At 52.4% G+C, this 15,686-nt stretch overlaps 2 protein-coding genes across 2 annotated transcripts; both read right to left on the bottom strand.

Annotated features, from left to right (window-relative positions):
* Positions 1-4,878: 4,878 nt before the first annotated feature.
* On the bottom strand, positions 4,879-11,095 carry LIM2 (lens intrinsic membrane protein 2). Its single transcript, XM_070633320.1, has 5 exons — positions 10,862-11,095; positions 10,763-10,829; positions 6,522-6,671; positions 5,292-5,426; positions 4,879-5,076 (listed from the first exon to the last, which is right to left on the bottom strand). Exons 1-5 carry the CDS (start codon positions 11,093-11,095, stop codon positions 5,015-5,017), a joined length of 648 nt encoding a protein of 215 aa, XP_070489421.1. The 3' UTR covers positions 4,879-5,014.
* Positions 11,096-12,394: 1,299 nt separating this feature from the next.
* Positions 12,395-14,387, bottom strand: C9H19orf84 (chromosome 9 C19orf84 homolog). The gene is made up of 2 exons (XM_008531341.2): positions 14,287-14,387; positions 12,395-13,644 (listed from the first exon to the last, which is right to left on the bottom strand). The coding sequence occupies exons 1-2, from the start codon at positions 14,319-14,321 to the stop codon at positions 13,095-13,097; spliced, it is 585 nt and encodes a 194-aa protein (XP_008529563.1). The 5' UTR covers positions 14,322-14,387; the 3' UTR covers positions 12,395-13,094.
* Positions 14,388-15,686: the final 1,299 nt, after the last annotated feature.

Here is a 15,686-nt window from a genome sequence, read left to right as displayed (position 1 = left end):
GAGCCCAGGAGTCGAAAGAAAGATTTCTTAGACTCTTAAGATCTGGCAGTGATGCGGGGTTGGTGAGCCGAGGGTCAAAAGAAAGATTTCTTAGACTCTTAAGATCTGGCAGTAGTGCTCTTTTATTTAGAGAATAGAATAGCATGGGGACAGGACCCATGGGCAGTCAGAGCTTCTGCTGCCGCCGCTTCTGCTGCGGCCGCTGGCATGGGGACAGAGCCCATGGGCAGGCAGAGCTGGTGCGTGGGGACAGGACCCACGGGCAGTCAGAACTCCTGCTGCTGCCCCGAGTTGAGGGTTAGGGCTAATTTTATAAGGCATGGGTACGTGACTTATTTTTACTGGAGAAAAGAAAAGATGATGTAAAAAGTCATTAAATGATTTCAGTGCAGATGGGGTCTGGCTATTGTGTGGTCATATAACTTTAGATACGAATCTGGCCATATAGATCGGCATGTAGGTGAGGATGCCCTGGGCTTCTCTCCCTGGGGCAGTCCTAATTCATACCATAAAAAAAGTCCACTGGGTCATATAGTTTGGCATGTAGGCCAGGTCACCTTAGGCTTCTCTAGCTGGGGCAGCCTTAATCCACATCAGGCAGTAGTGCTCTTTTATTTAGAGAATAGTATAGAATAGCATGGGGACAGGACCCATGGGCAGTCAGAGCTTCTGCTGCCGCCGCTTCTGCTGACCCCGCTGGCATGGGGACAGGGCCCATGGGCAGGCAGAGCCCCTACTGCTGCCCCCGCTGGCATGGGGACAGGACCCACAGGCAGTCAGAGCTGGTGCGTGGGGACAGGACCCACGGGCAGTCACAGCTCCTGCTGCTGCCTCTGCTGCTGCCCCAAGTTGAGGGTTAGGTCTAAATTTAAGTCATAGGTATGTGAGTTATCTCTTTACGAGACAAAGAAAAAAAAGTTAAAATGGTACCAGTGCCGGTAGGGTCTGGCCGTTGTGCGGTCCCACAACTTTTAGATAAGAATCAAACCGGATTGAGTAAATGGCAGAAGTCACCGCTCAAATATTATCTTCAACTAAAGACAAAGGATTTTGGGGTGGGGGGTCAGTTACATGAGGTTGCCAGACAGTAAACAACTTAAGTTCTTGCCTTCCCCATTAAGAGTTTCCAGAGATAAGGCCATCCCCTCTTCCTCCTGGCGCAGAGAGGGAGGCATGGAGATTTCCTTCACAAATGCAACTGTCTCTGATCAAAGGGCAAACAAATTCCACTCCTCAGAGCCTGCTTCTTATCTGTAGTTTTAAAAGTAACCAGCCTAAAAATCCTCGTCATAAACCGTTTTAAAATTAAGCAGCCTAAAAATCCTCATCAAATATCATTAGGGTAAACTCCAATAAATAATCTAAGTAGATAAATATCATTTTTTTTCAATGCTTTCGGTGAGGAAGACTGGCCCTGAGTTAACATCTGTTGCCAACCTTCCTCTTTTTTTCTTTTCTACTCAAAGCCCCGGTACATAGTTGCATATCCTAGTTGTAGGTGCTTCTGGTTGTGCTATCTGGGAAGCCACCAGAGCATGGCTTGATGAGCAGTGCTAGTTCCGCACCCAGGATCCAAACTGGTAAACCCCAGGCTGCCAAAGCAGAGGGTGAGAACTTAATCACTCGGCCACAGGGCCAGCCCCTAAATATCATTATCAATGGGCCTGAATAAATATTTAGTTTTCAACAAATATTCTTTAGAGTCATTACCGTGTGCAGGTGCCGTCTTATAAGCACTGAGGATGTAGAGATGACCAAAACCACATTTCTGCATTGGTGGCATCACCATTCCAGCTGGAGAGACAGACAATATGATAGATCTGAGAAAAATATGTAGTATGTTTGTGAAAAGTGCTGTGGGGAGGCAAAAGCAGAGAAGGAGGGGAGGGATGTGATTATAGGTGGGGTGGCCAGAGACACCTCAGTGAAAAGGTAACTTTGAGGCAAAGACCTGAAAGACATCTGGGAAGCGTGGTCCAGGCAGAGGTGGGCGCATGCCTGGACCAACACGGAGGCTGGCAAGGCTGGAGCAGAGTGAGTGAGGAGCAGAGCATTAACCTTGACCAAAGAAAGGGTTAGCCTTGCCCAGCTCCTGGGAGGGAACCTCTATGTCCTTGGATTGTCCTGCCTGATAAGAGTGTCTTTGTTGGGCCGGCCTGGTGGCATAGTGGTTAAGTTCACGAGCTCTGCTTCAGCAGCCCGGGGTTCACAGGTTTGGTCCTGGGCGCAGACGTGCACACTGCTCATCAAACCACGCTGTGGCGGCATCCCACATATAGAATAGAGGAAGCTTCTCTATTTATCTGTGACTCCTTCTAGTGAGTCAGAACCCGAGGCTGGTCTTGGGGACCCCTGAACTGCCGTGAGGGAGGGCAGATCAAGTCAGAGAATTAGCAGGGTCCAGAACACATGGCACTTTGTACGACCTTGACAGACTTTAGCTTTTCATCTGAGATGGGAGCCACTGGAGGGCTTAGAGCGGAGGAGTGACAGGATTTGAATCACGTTTTAACAAAACTCCCTCTGGATGCTGTGTAGAGAATGGACCACAGTGGGCAGGGGGCGGGTAAGGGCAGAGGCAGAGCTGGTTAGGAGGCCGTGGCAGTAAGCCAGCTGAGAGATGATGGTGACTTGGATCTCCGTGGTGACTGTGGATGAGCAAGGAGTCAACTTCCAGACATAGTTTTAAGAAAGAGCCAACACGGGGGCCGGCTTCGTGGCCCAGTGGCTTAGTTTGCGTGCTCCGCTTCAGCGGCCCAGGGTTTCACCAGTTTGGATCCTGGGTGTCGACGTGGCACTGCTCATCAGGTTATGCTGAGGAGGTGCCCTACACACCACAACTAGAAGGACTCACAACTGAAAAAATATACAACTGTGTACTGGGGAGATTTGGGGAGAAAAAGCAGAAAAAAAAAAAGAAAAGATTGGCAAAAAAAAAAAAAAAGATTGGCAACAAACAGTTGTTAGCTCAGGTGCCGATCTTTTTTTTTTTAAAAAAAAAGGAAGAGCCAACAGTATTTGCTGATGAATCAGATGTGGGATGAAACAAAGAAAGCAGCTGAGGATGCTCCCAGCGTTTTTGGGTTGAGCAGTTGGATAAAAATGGAATCCTTTACTAAGATGCAGGAGACCATGGGAGGAGCAGATGTGGGGTTGTGAGAGATCAGGAACTCAGTGTTAGAGATGTGAGGTGCCTCTTCTTTTCAAGTGGGAATGTTGAGTAAGGAGTTAGAGATATGAGTCTGCAGTTACAAGTACAACATCCTATTCTTGCTGGAGGAAGCCCCTATAAATATGATTACTGGGATAAGCCTCAGTAAATATTCCTACTTAAATAGACCTCAATAAATTATTATTAGAGAAGGCCTCAGTTGCCATTATGCAGGAAGCCTCTATAAATACGGCATTACTGTTATTTGAGGAGGCCCCCAATAAATATTATTTCTAGGGAGTAAGCCTCTGTTAATATAAGTTATTAGCATAGGCTGTAATAAATATTCTTCTTGATAGAATCGGCCTTGCTAAACAGTCTTATTATTTTATGATCGACATCAGTAAATCTCATGGCCGTTGGCATCCGTTTATTGAATGAACTAATGAATGAGTGAATGAAGAGAAGGTCAAGGTCACGAAGGGCGTGTGCAGAGGCAGTTGCTGGAGGCCGAGGTGCAGGTCAGAGTTCTGATGCGTCTTGTTGGAGGGGCCGAACCAGAGAGGGGAAGAGAAGGCTGGGAGATGTGGCCAGAGATGGGGTGAGGAGCCAGGGCAGTGGCTTTATCACAGGTCTCTTCAGGCATCCGATTGTCCTGCTGTGAAATCATGATTAATAATAAGCAATACCTGTTTGGTCTTTGTCCCTGTTGCCGGCACAGTGCTCCTAAAACCCTTGGAATTTCCTAAGTGATGAGAGCTGTAAATATGTCTTGTTATGTTAATGAGGTGACTTTGGGAAAGCACCTAAGGGTGGGGCCTGGTTGCCAGGGAGCCAACCCGGTGATTAGAGGTCCCACTTCCTGACCTCCGGCCGGCCACGGGAGAGGAACTGGAGGTTGAATCGGTCAACTGTCAAAGATTTAATCACTCCTGCCTATGTAATGAAGCCTCCAGAAAAACCCAAAATGGCCAAGTTCATAGAGCTTCCAGGTTGGTGAACATGCGGAGGTTTGGAGAGTGTGGTCTGCTCAGGGAGCGTGGAAGCTCTGCGCCCTGTCCCCATACCTCACCCTATGCATCTCTTCCAACTGGCTGTTCCTGAGTTATAATATCCTTTTATAATAAAACAGTGCTCTAGGAAGTAAAATGTTTCCCTCAGTTCTGTGACCCACTCTAGTAAATTAATCAACCCAAGGAGAGGGTCGTAGGAACCTCTGATCTATAGCTGGTCGGTCAGAAGCACAGGTGACAACCTGGACTTGTGTTTGGTGTCTGAAGTGGGGGCGGGGGACAGTCTTGTAGGACTGAGCCTGGAAGCTGTGGGATGTGACACTATTTCCAGGTAGATGGCATCAGAATTGAGTTAACTGCTTGGTGGTGTGGGGTTAAACACACACACGCATCGGAATCGGGATCCGAACTGGACTTACATGTCAGTTTCCTGAAGTTGAAGTGTAATGAACCCCTGGACGGGGACTGTGGGATTTGCTTCCGTCCCATGCCCACAGAACTGAGCAGGTTGGGTTGCCGTAATACGACCCCCAACCCCATCCACCAGACTCCCACCTGTTTCTCTCCAGCCCCTCGGGGACCACACTTCAGTAGTTTCACAACGGTTTTATTAGACTCCAAAAAGTCGCTCTAACGCACATTCCATTTCTCTAACACCCCCCCAATGGGTGGGGCCTTGGGTCCTCTCAACTGCCGCCCACCAGGCCCCATTCTTCCTCCTTCCCCCTTGGGACACAGGAGTCCGGGGCCCCCACCCAGAGTCCAGGCCTCTGGACCCTCCCTCTCCTCTTCAGTGACCTCATTATAACTTCCAGATGCAGGTGGGTCCGGGATGCATATGGATGTGGGCTCAGCGGGGAGTGGACAGGCGCCGGCATTCATGCATCCGGTAGGCACACATGTAGAAAATACCTACAAGACAAGAGATCCCAATGGATTTCCCCCCTCAAAAGCCTTCCCAGCCCCTGCTCCCACCCCAATCCCCACCCCACCACTCCCCATCTCCCTGGAGTCGGCCTTCCGGCTCAGTGCTCTGCCCGTGGGGGACACCCCATCGTCTTGCCCTCTGTAGCGCTGCCCACTCTGCCACTGCCGCTGACCTTCCCACCCACAAGCCCCGCTCGTACCTGCAAAGAAAGTCATGAGGAGGGCCACCCAGCCCACGATGTAAGACCAGGAAAAGCGCCAGTCCCCGAAGCGGCGACCGAGGAAGCTGACGGTGACTCCAGTGTAGATGGCCAAGGCCAACAGCACGAAAAAGGCTGGGGAAAGAGGGGCGAGTGTGGCTGGGCTGGGTTTGGAGGTGGGGGTGGGAGCGAGACTGAGGAAGGGGTGGGGTGGGCACGGGTAGGGATTGGGGTGAGGACGGGAGTTGAGTTGGAAGTAGGAGTAGTGATGAATGGGGCATAGGTTGGATGGGGACGGGCAGGCATGGGCGGGGTTGCACCAGGTAATAAAGAATCTGACTGGTCTTTGTCTCTCCTTCCTGGGAGGGAGAGTATAAATCCTTGGGATTTCCTGAGTCATAGGAGCGCCTTTATCATCCTAGAGCCTCTGGGATCACATGTGAGTTTATGCTGCTGAGCTGAGATGACTCAGGTTAGGAGCTGCTCACTGGAATGACCAACGGTGAGAGCAGAGGGTTGGGGCTTTGAGCCACTGGATGTCAGCCCAGCCCTGGGGAGGAGCAGGGAGCTGGCGTTTGAGCTCAGTTACGTGGCCAGTGATTCAGTCGGTCACGCCTTCGTAATGAAACTCCAATAGAAACTCTGGATGCCGAAGCGCATGGAGCTTCCTGGTTGGTGAACACATCGATGTGCCGGGAGGGCGACGCAGCCTGAGCCCACGGGAGAGGCCACGGAAGCTCCGCATTCACGCCTCTCTGGCTGTTCCCTGTGCATGTCTTTATTTGGCTGGTGCTGAGTTGCATCCTTTATGCTAAAACTGTAATTGGAAGTGTGGTGCTTTCCTGAGTTCTGTGACCTGTTGTAGCAAATTTTTGAACTTGAGTGGGTCCTGGGGAGCCCTGGAGTCTGTAGCCAGTTGGTCAGAAGCACAGGTGGCCTGGGGACCCACATTGCAGCTGAAGTAGGGGCAGGCTTGGGAACCGAGCCCTTAAACCTGTGGGATCTGACGCCAATTCTGGGTGGTTCGTACCAGAATTGAATTGCAGCACATGGCTGGTGTCAGAATAAGCCGGAATTAGAAACAGTCCTGGAGTCCACACTGGGGGTGAAGACGAAGTTGAGAGGGAGAAGGAGTCGGGGATGAGAGGGGTGGGGGTGGGGTGGGTTGGGTGTGAGATGGGCAGGGAGTTGGGGGTGGGGAGTGGGGTAGGGTTAAGGGGGTCCACTCACTGGAGGCAAAAAACATGATGCCCGCGGAGAAGGGCCGGGAGAGGCGGGCAAAGGAGGGCTGCTGAGCCAAGGCCAGGATGCCCATGATGATGCCGGAGGTGGCACACAGGGAAGACAGGATCATGAAGGCCCGGGTGGCATTCCAGTATGCTGTGGGAACACCCCACGGTCACTCTCACGCCTCCCCTGCCCTCAGTGGTGAATGCTGCTACCTCTGAGGGCCAGAGTGCCTTGCCTCTCTCCATATGCCTGACCCAGCTTCTCTTTCACCTCTCTGCAAATGCCCTCCTCTTCACCTGGCAAACTCCTATTCATCCTCCAAAGCCCAGCTCCCAAGTCCCCTCCCCTAGGAAACATCCCTCCACCTGCCAGGTATCATCCTCACTCCCTGCTCTGGGTTGGAACACTCTTTATCTGTCTGCCCCTCCACCTGATTGCTCTCTGAGGACAGGAAGTGGGTTGTTTCCATGTGGAGAAATGTTTGTTGGATGACTGAATGACTGAATGAATGCTGATTCCCCATATCCTCCTGCTATTCACTCTCTATCCTCTCTCCTCTGCTCTCTTTCATTTCCTTCATACTGCTTGCCCATATCTCAAAAAGTCCTATTTGTTTCTTCCAAGAGCCTATGCTGTGAGCATTATTTTCATCCCTATTTTTCTTTTTCTTTTTTTGCTGAGGAAGACTGGCCCTGAGCTAACATCCATGCCCATCTTCCTCTACTCTATATGTGGGACACCTGCCACGGCAAACCCCGGGCCACCAAAGCAGAACGTGCGTACTTAACCACTGCACCACTGGGCTGGCACCTATCCCCATTTTTCAAGTGAAGAAACTGAGGCTCAGAGAGGTGAAGCGACTTGCCCACGGTCCCATAATTAGCAGTGGGGCTGGCGTTAAAACCCAAGCTCCAAAGCCCTCACTCTTAACTGCATGGTGAGTCTGTTCCTCAGAGCACCAGGACCAGTACTTTCTTATTGAAAAGTAAAAAGTCTCAGATCTCGGGCCAGCCCAGCGGTGCAGTGGTTAGGTGTGCACATTCTGCTTCTTGGCAGCCCGGGGTTCGCCACTTCGGGTCCCAGCTGCGGACATGGCACTGCTTGGCACACCATGCTGTGGTAGGCGTCCCACATATAAAGTAGAGGAAGATGGGCACAGATGTTAGCTCAGGACCAGTCTTCCTCAGCAAAAAAAAAAAAAAAAAAAGAGGAGGATTGGCAGCTAATATTCCTCAAAAAAAAAAAAGAAAGTCTCAGATCTTTGCAAAATGTAGTCTTCTGTCTTGCACGAACCTCAGTGAGAAAAATCCCTGGCTATTTCTCCATGGATGCTGTTATGGGTTATACTGTGTCTCCTCCCACCCCTACATTCATATGTCGAGGTTCTAACCCCAGTGCCTAGAATATGACCTTATTGGAAACAGGGCGGTTGCAGACATAATGAGTGAAGATGAGGTCACACTGGAGTAGAGTGGGCCCCTAATCCAAGATGACTGATGTCCTCATAAAAGGGGAAATCTGGACACAGACTTGCACACAGAGAGAACCCCATGTGAACTTGAGGACAGAAACCAGGGTGATGCATCTACAAGAAACACCAAAGATGGACACACAAGCGAGGGGAGAGGCCTGGAACACGTCCTCAGAACCCTCAGAAGGAACCGACCTTGCCGACACCTTGATAGTAGACTTCCGGCCTCCAGGACTGTGAGAATAAATTTCTGTTTAAGCCACCCAATGTGCTGCTTCGTTATGGAAACACAGGAAATTAATGCGATGCCTCTGGGTATTTAAACGCCTGGAGGACTTGGGGCCGGCCCGGTGGCGCAGCGGTTAAGTGCGCACATTCTGCTTCTGCAGCCTGGGGTTTGCTGGTTCAGATCCCGGGTGCGGACATGGCACCGCTTGGCAAGCCATGCTGTGGTAGGTGTCCCACATATAAAGCAGGGGAAGATGGGCATGGATGTTAGCTCAGGGCCAGTCTTCCTCAGCAAAAAGAGGAGGACTGGCAGGAGTTAGCTCAGGGCTAATCTTCCTCAAAAAAAAAAAAAAGTCTGGAGGACTTATGGGTACGTTGTAGCCTATTTCTTTCCTGTGGTTGTGCTCATGCGGGGGTGGAAAACGCAAATGCCTCTGAGGCCTCACTGCAGCTGCAAATAAGGGCAAGATGTGCTGGGAGACCGCAGACTGCGTGAACCAGACAAGTATGTCCCATGTACCAATGGTCACTTACTGCCTCTCGGCTCCAACTTTACAGAAAACCGTCTCTATTCAAGGCACTGTGTGGTTTCTGCCTCCTGAAGGGACTCTGACTGGTCCACCCCGTTTGAAGGGGACAGCTGTTGCTCATCCTCAGCTGACCACTGTGGACCAGGAGGGAGACGCGCCAAATTGGATTTTTCAAAAAGATCTGCAAGTCTAGACTTTTATGTAAAATCTCCAGATTTTTTAGTCCTGGCAACAACTTTAGAAACTTTAAAAACACTCTGCATACACATCCATGCCTGGGTTCGGCCCCTGGGAAACAGGCTCAGGATTTCTGCTCCAATTATGGTGAGCAGATTACCATTGATGAGCAGATTAAGCCAGCTGTTTGGATAAATACCCAAGGATCAATCGGAATGAGGTATGGCCCCGTGGTTCTCGATTTTGGTGTCAAATGAACTTGAGGATCTCCATCACTCTCCCTCTCTCCCCTCCCCAGCAGAGAGAAGATGCAGAGGGGACTCAGAGATGTCCCTTGGGGTGTCCCTAGTCTGAAGCAGGAGAGATGGTCGAAATGAGACAAAGGAGACAGCCGGAAATGAAAAGGATGCACAAAGTCAGGCAGACTGGGCTCTGAAGCTGGCGGCCCAGGGCAAGTCTTTCCACCACTCCCTGCCTCAGTTTACCGCTCTGGCAAATGGGCACCTGCTGCATCTCTCTCAGGGCAGGTTCAGCGAGGTGGGGTAGGTGAAATTTCCTGGCATGGGCCTGTCAGGTTGTGGGGCTCAGGGAGGGTCAGCTCCTCCTCTCAAACCCCCTCAAGACAATGTTTGGCTTTTTGAGGTCAAGTCTCGTGTCTGTTCCCAGACACAGTGGAACCGCCCTCTTGTGTTCTTGGGAGACTGAAGGGAGTTAATCCACAGAATGTACTCAGAATATCATGTAACACACAGTAACACTCAACAAGTGCCAGGTATTATTATTATTATGACTACTACTATTATTGGATATATAATATGTAATATACCATATATTATTAATTTATTAATGTATAATGTATATAGTATAATATGTATTATGTAATATACTATATATATATCTATGTATCTCTCTTTCCATATACATGTATGTGTATAATACACGCAAATATATATGGTAAGAGATACATAGAGATACATAGAATATATATATTATTATAATATAGGTTGCAATAGCCCTATAGTGTAAGTACTATTTTATCCCCATTTTTACAATATATATTGTAATCTATACATGTATATACATATATACACACATATATATACACACATGTACATTACATGGCATGGTACGCAGCAAGGATTAAAAATACCTCATCCAGTATTTAGCAAATTTAGGGTTCGTGTTGCTTCTGTCTCCCCTAGTACCTAACATAGCTCTTTTTTTTTTTTTTTTTTTTTTAGGAAGATTAGCCCTGAGCTAACTGCTGCCAATCCTCCTCTTTTTGCTGAGGAAGACTGGCCCTGAGCTAACATCCGTACCCATCTTCCTCTCCTTTATATGTAGGACGCCTGCCACAGCATGGCTTGCCAAGTGGTGCCATGTCTGCACCCAGGATCCGAACCAGCAAAGCCCAGGCCACTGAAGTGGAATGTGCGCACTTAACCGCTGCGCCACCGGGCCAGCTCCACGGCCGAGGGGTTGGGTTCACAAGCTCTGCTTCGGCGGCCCAGGGTTTCGCCAGTTCGAATCCTGAGCGTGGACATGGCACTGCTCATCAGGCCATGTTAAGGCAGCATCCCACATGCCACAACTAGAAGGACCCACAACTAATATATACAACTATGTACCAGGGCGCTTTGGGAGGAAAGGGAAAAACGAAATCTTCAAAAAATAAAAAACACTATTCTGACAACCCCAGCCCCAACTGCTGTACCTGACATCTATTCCTGCCAAGAAATGTCACCTCTCTACTTAACTCCTAAATCAGTATGTTCTGTAATTGTACATACTAGAAAACCTGAAATCCCAATTCTGCTCCTTCCACGCTGAGTGACCTTGGGCTTGTCCCCTTCCCTCTCTGAGCCACAGTGTTTTCCATCTGCAAAACAGGTGGCCCTTTGACTGTGAGGTTCTGCCCTGTGAGGGGCTCTGACCCCTGACCTGTGGGGGCTCGGACCCCAGGCGTGGCCCAGACCCTGCCCCAGAGCCTCACCGATGCTGTCCGTCTGCAGGTAGCACTTGCTGCCCAGGCAATACCGCCACAGGCCCTGGTGGGCGAAGGACCCCGACAGCCGGTACTGCATCCAGTGGTCTGTCGCTGTGGCCACCACCAGGAGGATGGTCCCCACCCAGGCACAGAAGAGGCCGCCACCCATGAAGCTGTACATGGTGATCTGTGGGGAAGGGGAGAGACGGGGCAGGAGCTGGACTCCTGAGTCCTGGCAGAAGAGGGGACTGGGGGCCTGGACTCCTGTGCCTGAGTGGGAAGGAGCTGGATACCAGGACACCAGGTCCCTGGGAGAGGAAAGAGGTAGAAGACAGAACTCCTGGGTCCCGGGGAGGAGTGGACTAGAGTCCCGGACTCCAAGTCTGAGGGAGGCGGGGCTGGGGGCCTGGACTCCTGGGTCTGAGGGAGGAGGAGGGGCTGGGGCCTGGACCCCTGGGTCGGAGGGAGGAGGGGCTGGGGGCCTGGACTCCTGGGTCGGAGGGAGGAGGGGCTGGGGGCTGGACTCCCGGGTCGGAGGGAGGAGGGGCTGGGGGCCTGGACTCCTGGGTCTGAGGGAGGAGGGGCTGGGGGCCTGGACTCCTGGGTCTGGGGAAGGAGGGGCTGGGGGCCTGGACTCCTGGGTCTGAGGGAGGAGGGGCTGGGGCCTGGACTCCTGGGTCTGAGGGAGGAGGGGCTGGGGGCTTGGACTCCTAGTCTGAGGGAGGAGGGGGCTGAGGTCCTGGACTCCAGGGTCCTCGAAGAGGAAGGAGCTGGGGGTCTGGGCTCCTGGCTTCTGGGGGAGGATGGGCCTGGGGGCCCAGACTCCTCCATCTTAGGTCGGGTGCGGCTAGGACTCCAGACTCCTGAGTCTGAGGGAGAAGGGACAGAGGACCTAGACCCCTGGTCGCTGAGAAAGGGGCTGGGGGCCTAGGTTTCCAGGTCCTAAGCCGGGGGGGACTGGGCACTGGGACACTGAGTCCTTGGGAAAGGAGGGGGCTGGGAGCCTGGACTCTTGGGTCCTAGGTGAGGAGGGTGCTAGGTCCCACCAGGTCCCTGGGAGAGGAAGGAGCTGGAGGACTGGACCCTTAGGTCTTGGGGGAGGAAGGGGCACCCCAGGTCCCATCCTGGTCCCTACCTGAGTGGCAGAGCCTGCCCTGAGCCCTCCGTTTGCCTCGGCCCCTCTGTGCACACTGAGCCGAGCCAGGCCGCTGGCCTCTCTGCTCCCCTGCTCCCCCAAATCCCTTAAGCCTCCCCACACAATGGCCCCTCGTCCCAGCAGCTTCCAGCAGGCAGAAGTGCAGTGGTGGCAGAGGCCCCAGCTGGAATTCGCTGAAGCAGGCATCTGGGCGCTCCCCCGCTGCAGCCCCTGGCCCCACTGGCCTCTCTCTGTGACCCTCCCAACGACCCTACCACCCTTCCCAGGCCTTGCTCACCCCCTGGGTGAGCCTGAGCTTTAAGCACACACAGAGACACAAGACATAGAAACAATCATCCATTTATTGTCCAACCAGGGCCCCTCACCCCCAAGGGCAGGAGATGGGGTGGGGGCTGCAGGTGTCTGGATGTATCGGGTCAGGGGGCTCTTTGCAGGGTGGGGTCACAGGACACATGACAGTTGGAGCTGGGACAGGAAGGAGGTGGAGGACGAGATGGGGCTGGCTGGGGTTGAAGATGGGCTGGGTTTGGGGTTGAGTGAAGGATGAGGGCAGGGCTGGCGTGAGGTAGGTGGGGAATGAGGTGGGTTGGGGTGGAGATGGGGACATGAATGGGAATACACGGGATGGGGACTATGGTCCTGAGAGTGGACATGGCCCAGGGGTTGCTGAGGGAGGTGAGAATGGCTTTGGGGCTGGGGTTGGAAGAGCCCTGGGGGGTGAGAATGAGGGTGGGGTCGTCACTGTTGCTGAGGATGGTGTCAGGAACCTGGAGAGGCATGGATTTGGGCCTGGGTATAAGGTTCAGGGTTTTTTCTGGCTTGGAATCCTAAGTCAGGTCCGGGTTTCACCAGGTGATTTGCAGGCCTCACTCCTGAGGCCATGGTTTTGAGGGAAGAGGGCTGGGAACATGATGCTTCTTGGGGTATCTCTGACAGGGCTGAAGTCACCCTGGGCTCTAGGACAGCCCTCCTGGTGACCCCGACGGGCCCTCTCCAGAGTCCGGGGTGCTGGACTCCGGAGCTCCTAATACTCTGCCTCCCAGTCCTCAGCAGCAGGTGGCCCGTCCGGGGGTGTCTCCAGACCGCGGGCTTCCCTCTTTGCATCCTGGGCAGGCGGTGTTGGTGGTGGTGGTGGCGTCATCAGCGGGGTCTTGGGGCCAGCCCCAGAGTACCCCGCCCAGCTCCTCTCTGGCCGCTCAGCCCTCCCAGGTCCCCATCGGCGCTGGCCCTGGCCCCGGCCCCGGCCTGGCCTGTGCCAGACTTCCCACCCCCCACGTCCCCTGGATGGCCTCTTGGCAGTGCCTGGCCCGGTGCAGCACGCCTGGTGGGAGCAGGGACAGGAGGGCAAGGACTGCTGAAGGGTGTAGGCCCCCAGCAGGGCGCTGTGCAGGAGGTAGGAGAGGGCATCCAGGCGGATGGGGATGGTGACAGAGGCCAGGCTCTCGGGGAGCCCCAGGTGGGCTGGGTCTGGGGTGCCCAGGAGAGAAGCTGGCAGGGCTGGGAAAAGTGCCGGGGGCCACAACTCAGTGCCAGGTGACGACTCAGTCCCAGATGACAGCGGGGACAGGTTGTTCCTAGAATGACAAAGGACAGGTCAGTGGGTCTCACCACCTGCATGAGTCGTTCCTTACAGCAGCCTCACTACTTCTGTGCCTCTCCTGGGAGGGAGTCCAGCCCTCTCCGCGCTCAGTTCTGTGTCCGCCTCTGACCTCCTCACCCCCTTCTCTCTCTATTAGTTTCCTCCTGTCTCTCTTTACAGAGAGACACACAGCTCTGTAGGAGCTTCAGCGTCAGACAGAACTCAGTTCCAATTCCAGGCTGCCTCGCTCACGGTGTGTCTCTGGGCCAATCATTTTTCCACCCTGAACCTTAATTTCTCATACCGAAAGATGGCTTTTGATGGTACCAAAGGTGCGTATTCAAGGGTTAGGTGTGGAGAGCGTTCAGTGAAACGTGGACAATTATTATTATTATTTCTCCAGCCCTACGCCTGTTGCTGGCATCTGAAATTCTCCTGGTTCATTCTTGAAATTTCTCCGTGTTTCACGAGTAGCTGCTTCTAGCTCTCCCCTTATTTCTAAGTATCTCGCTCAGCTGTGTCACCAAGATTCTCTAAGATTCTGTTTCTGCGTGATGACACCTGAGACTTTTTTTTTCTTTTTTGATACTCTCTCTGGGTGTCTGTTCCCCCCAACGGGAGTTCTTGTGTCTCTCACCCCTCTGGCCCAGTCCTTTCCTTCTGCTGTTCCATCTTCACAGGGGTCTCCGAAGTCTCTTCTAGCACCTTCCCCTCGAAGTCTCTAGAGCCCAGGGAGGCGGGGAGGGGTCCGGAAGAAAGTGGGCGGGACTTTGTCGGAAATGGGGCGGGGCCTGCGGGGCGGGTCGCGGGGGATCTAATTCCTTAACTCCACCTACCTCAAGTCACAGCCCCCACTCTCCCGGCCCCCAGCCCCTCCTCCCTCAGACCCAGGAGACCAGGCCCCCAGCCCCTCCTCCCTCGGACCCGGGAGTCCAGAACCCCAGCCCCTCCTCCCTCGGACCCGGGAGTCCTACATGCTATATTCTAGGCTGCAGGCTCGGCGCTGGGGATCCAGCCCCGGACGGTAAATGTGGCCCCTACTCTTATGAAACTTACTTGCTGCGAGAGAGGCAGACAAGACACAAATAGTACATTTCCTATAAGAATAAATACTGCGAAGATGTGAAGACAGGGCAAGGAGATGGGTTTATTTTAGGTGAGACGGATATGGAAGGCTTCTGTGGGAAGGAGCCAGAAGACCTGGGAACTGAGTATTCCCGGTGGGGAGAACAGAGGGTGGAACAAGTGTTTGAGGGGCTAGAAAGGAATGAGCTAAGCGGAGAGGCATAGGTCCATTTTTTACTTTAAATAAATTTTTTATTGTGGAAAACTTATATGTACAGGCAAGTTGCAAAGATAACACAGACCGTTCCCAAATACTCCGCCCCCAGCTTCCCCTCATGTTATCTTCTTACATCGCTGTGGTACATTGGTCACAAGTTTGAAACCAACATGACTCTCAACTAAACTCCAGACTTTAGTTGGATTTCACCAGTTTTTACACTAACGTCCTCTTTTTTCTGTTCCAGAATCCAGAGCAGGATACCCTTAGGTCAGCACAGCTCCTAAGTCTCCTCGGGCCTGTAGTGTTTCAGTTTTTCCTTGTTTTTCCCAACCTTGACAGTTTTGAAGGATGCTCGTCAGTTATTTTATAAAACAGAGGTCTATTTTAATTAATAATTGTAACTTATTTAATCCAGATTTCACACATGATCAAACTATGCCTCAGAGAGGCTAAGTAAGTTACTCAAGGTCACAGAGCGTGTACGAGGCACAACTGGGATTTGAACCCGAGGAAGCCTGGCTCCAGAGTCTGTGCTTTAAGACGTATTCTGGAGGAAAAACCATCAGGACTTGCTGCAGGACTGCTGGGGGCCGGGAATGGGGAATCAGGGATGATGCAAAGTTTTTAGCCTGAGCAGAGCTCTTTGAATATGAATTTTCTTCCAAGAAGGTCACAACATCCCACTTTATGGATGAGAAATCCCAGATACTAGCTCTCACTTTCTGAGTCCTCTCGAATCCAGTCCTGTGCTG

Source organism: Equus przewalskii, chromosome 9 (genome assembly GCF_037783145.1).
Source record: "Equus przewalskii isolate Varuska chromosome 9, EquPr2, whole genome shotgun sequence".
Taxonomy (NCBI): domain Eukaryota; kingdom Metazoa; phylum Chordata; class Mammalia; order Perissodactyla; family Equidae; genus Equus; species Equus przewalskii.
Note: the sequence above shows the minus strand (reverse complement) of the source record. Positions and strands in the feature narration are given on the sequence as shown.

What these genes read in the sequence shown, in the direction of transcription:
- LIM2 (XM_070633320.1), bottom strand. Translation starts at nt 11,095, where the DNA reads ATGTACAGCTTCATGGGTGGCGGCCTCTTCTGTGCCTGGGTGGGGACC. An exon ending in GGGAAGGGGACAAGCCCAAG is followed by an intron (nt 6,672 to 10,762) that starts GTCACTCAGCGT and finishes GTGTTCCCACAG; the next exon opens with CATACTGGAATGCCACCCGG. An exon ending in CCTCATGACTTTCTTTGCAG is followed by an intron (nt 5,077 to 5,291) that starts GTACGAGCGGGG and finishes CTTGTCTTGTAG; the next exon opens with GTATTTTCTACATGTGTGCC.
- C9H19orf84 (XM_008531341.2), bottom strand. Translation starts at nt 14,321, where the DNA reads ATGGAACAGCAGAAGGAAAGGACTGGGCCAGAGGG. An exon ending in GAAAGGACTGGGCCAGAGGG is followed by an intron (nt 13,645 to 14,286) that starts GTGAGAGACACA and finishes TTGTCATTCTAG; the next exon opens with GAACAACCTGTCCCCGCTGT.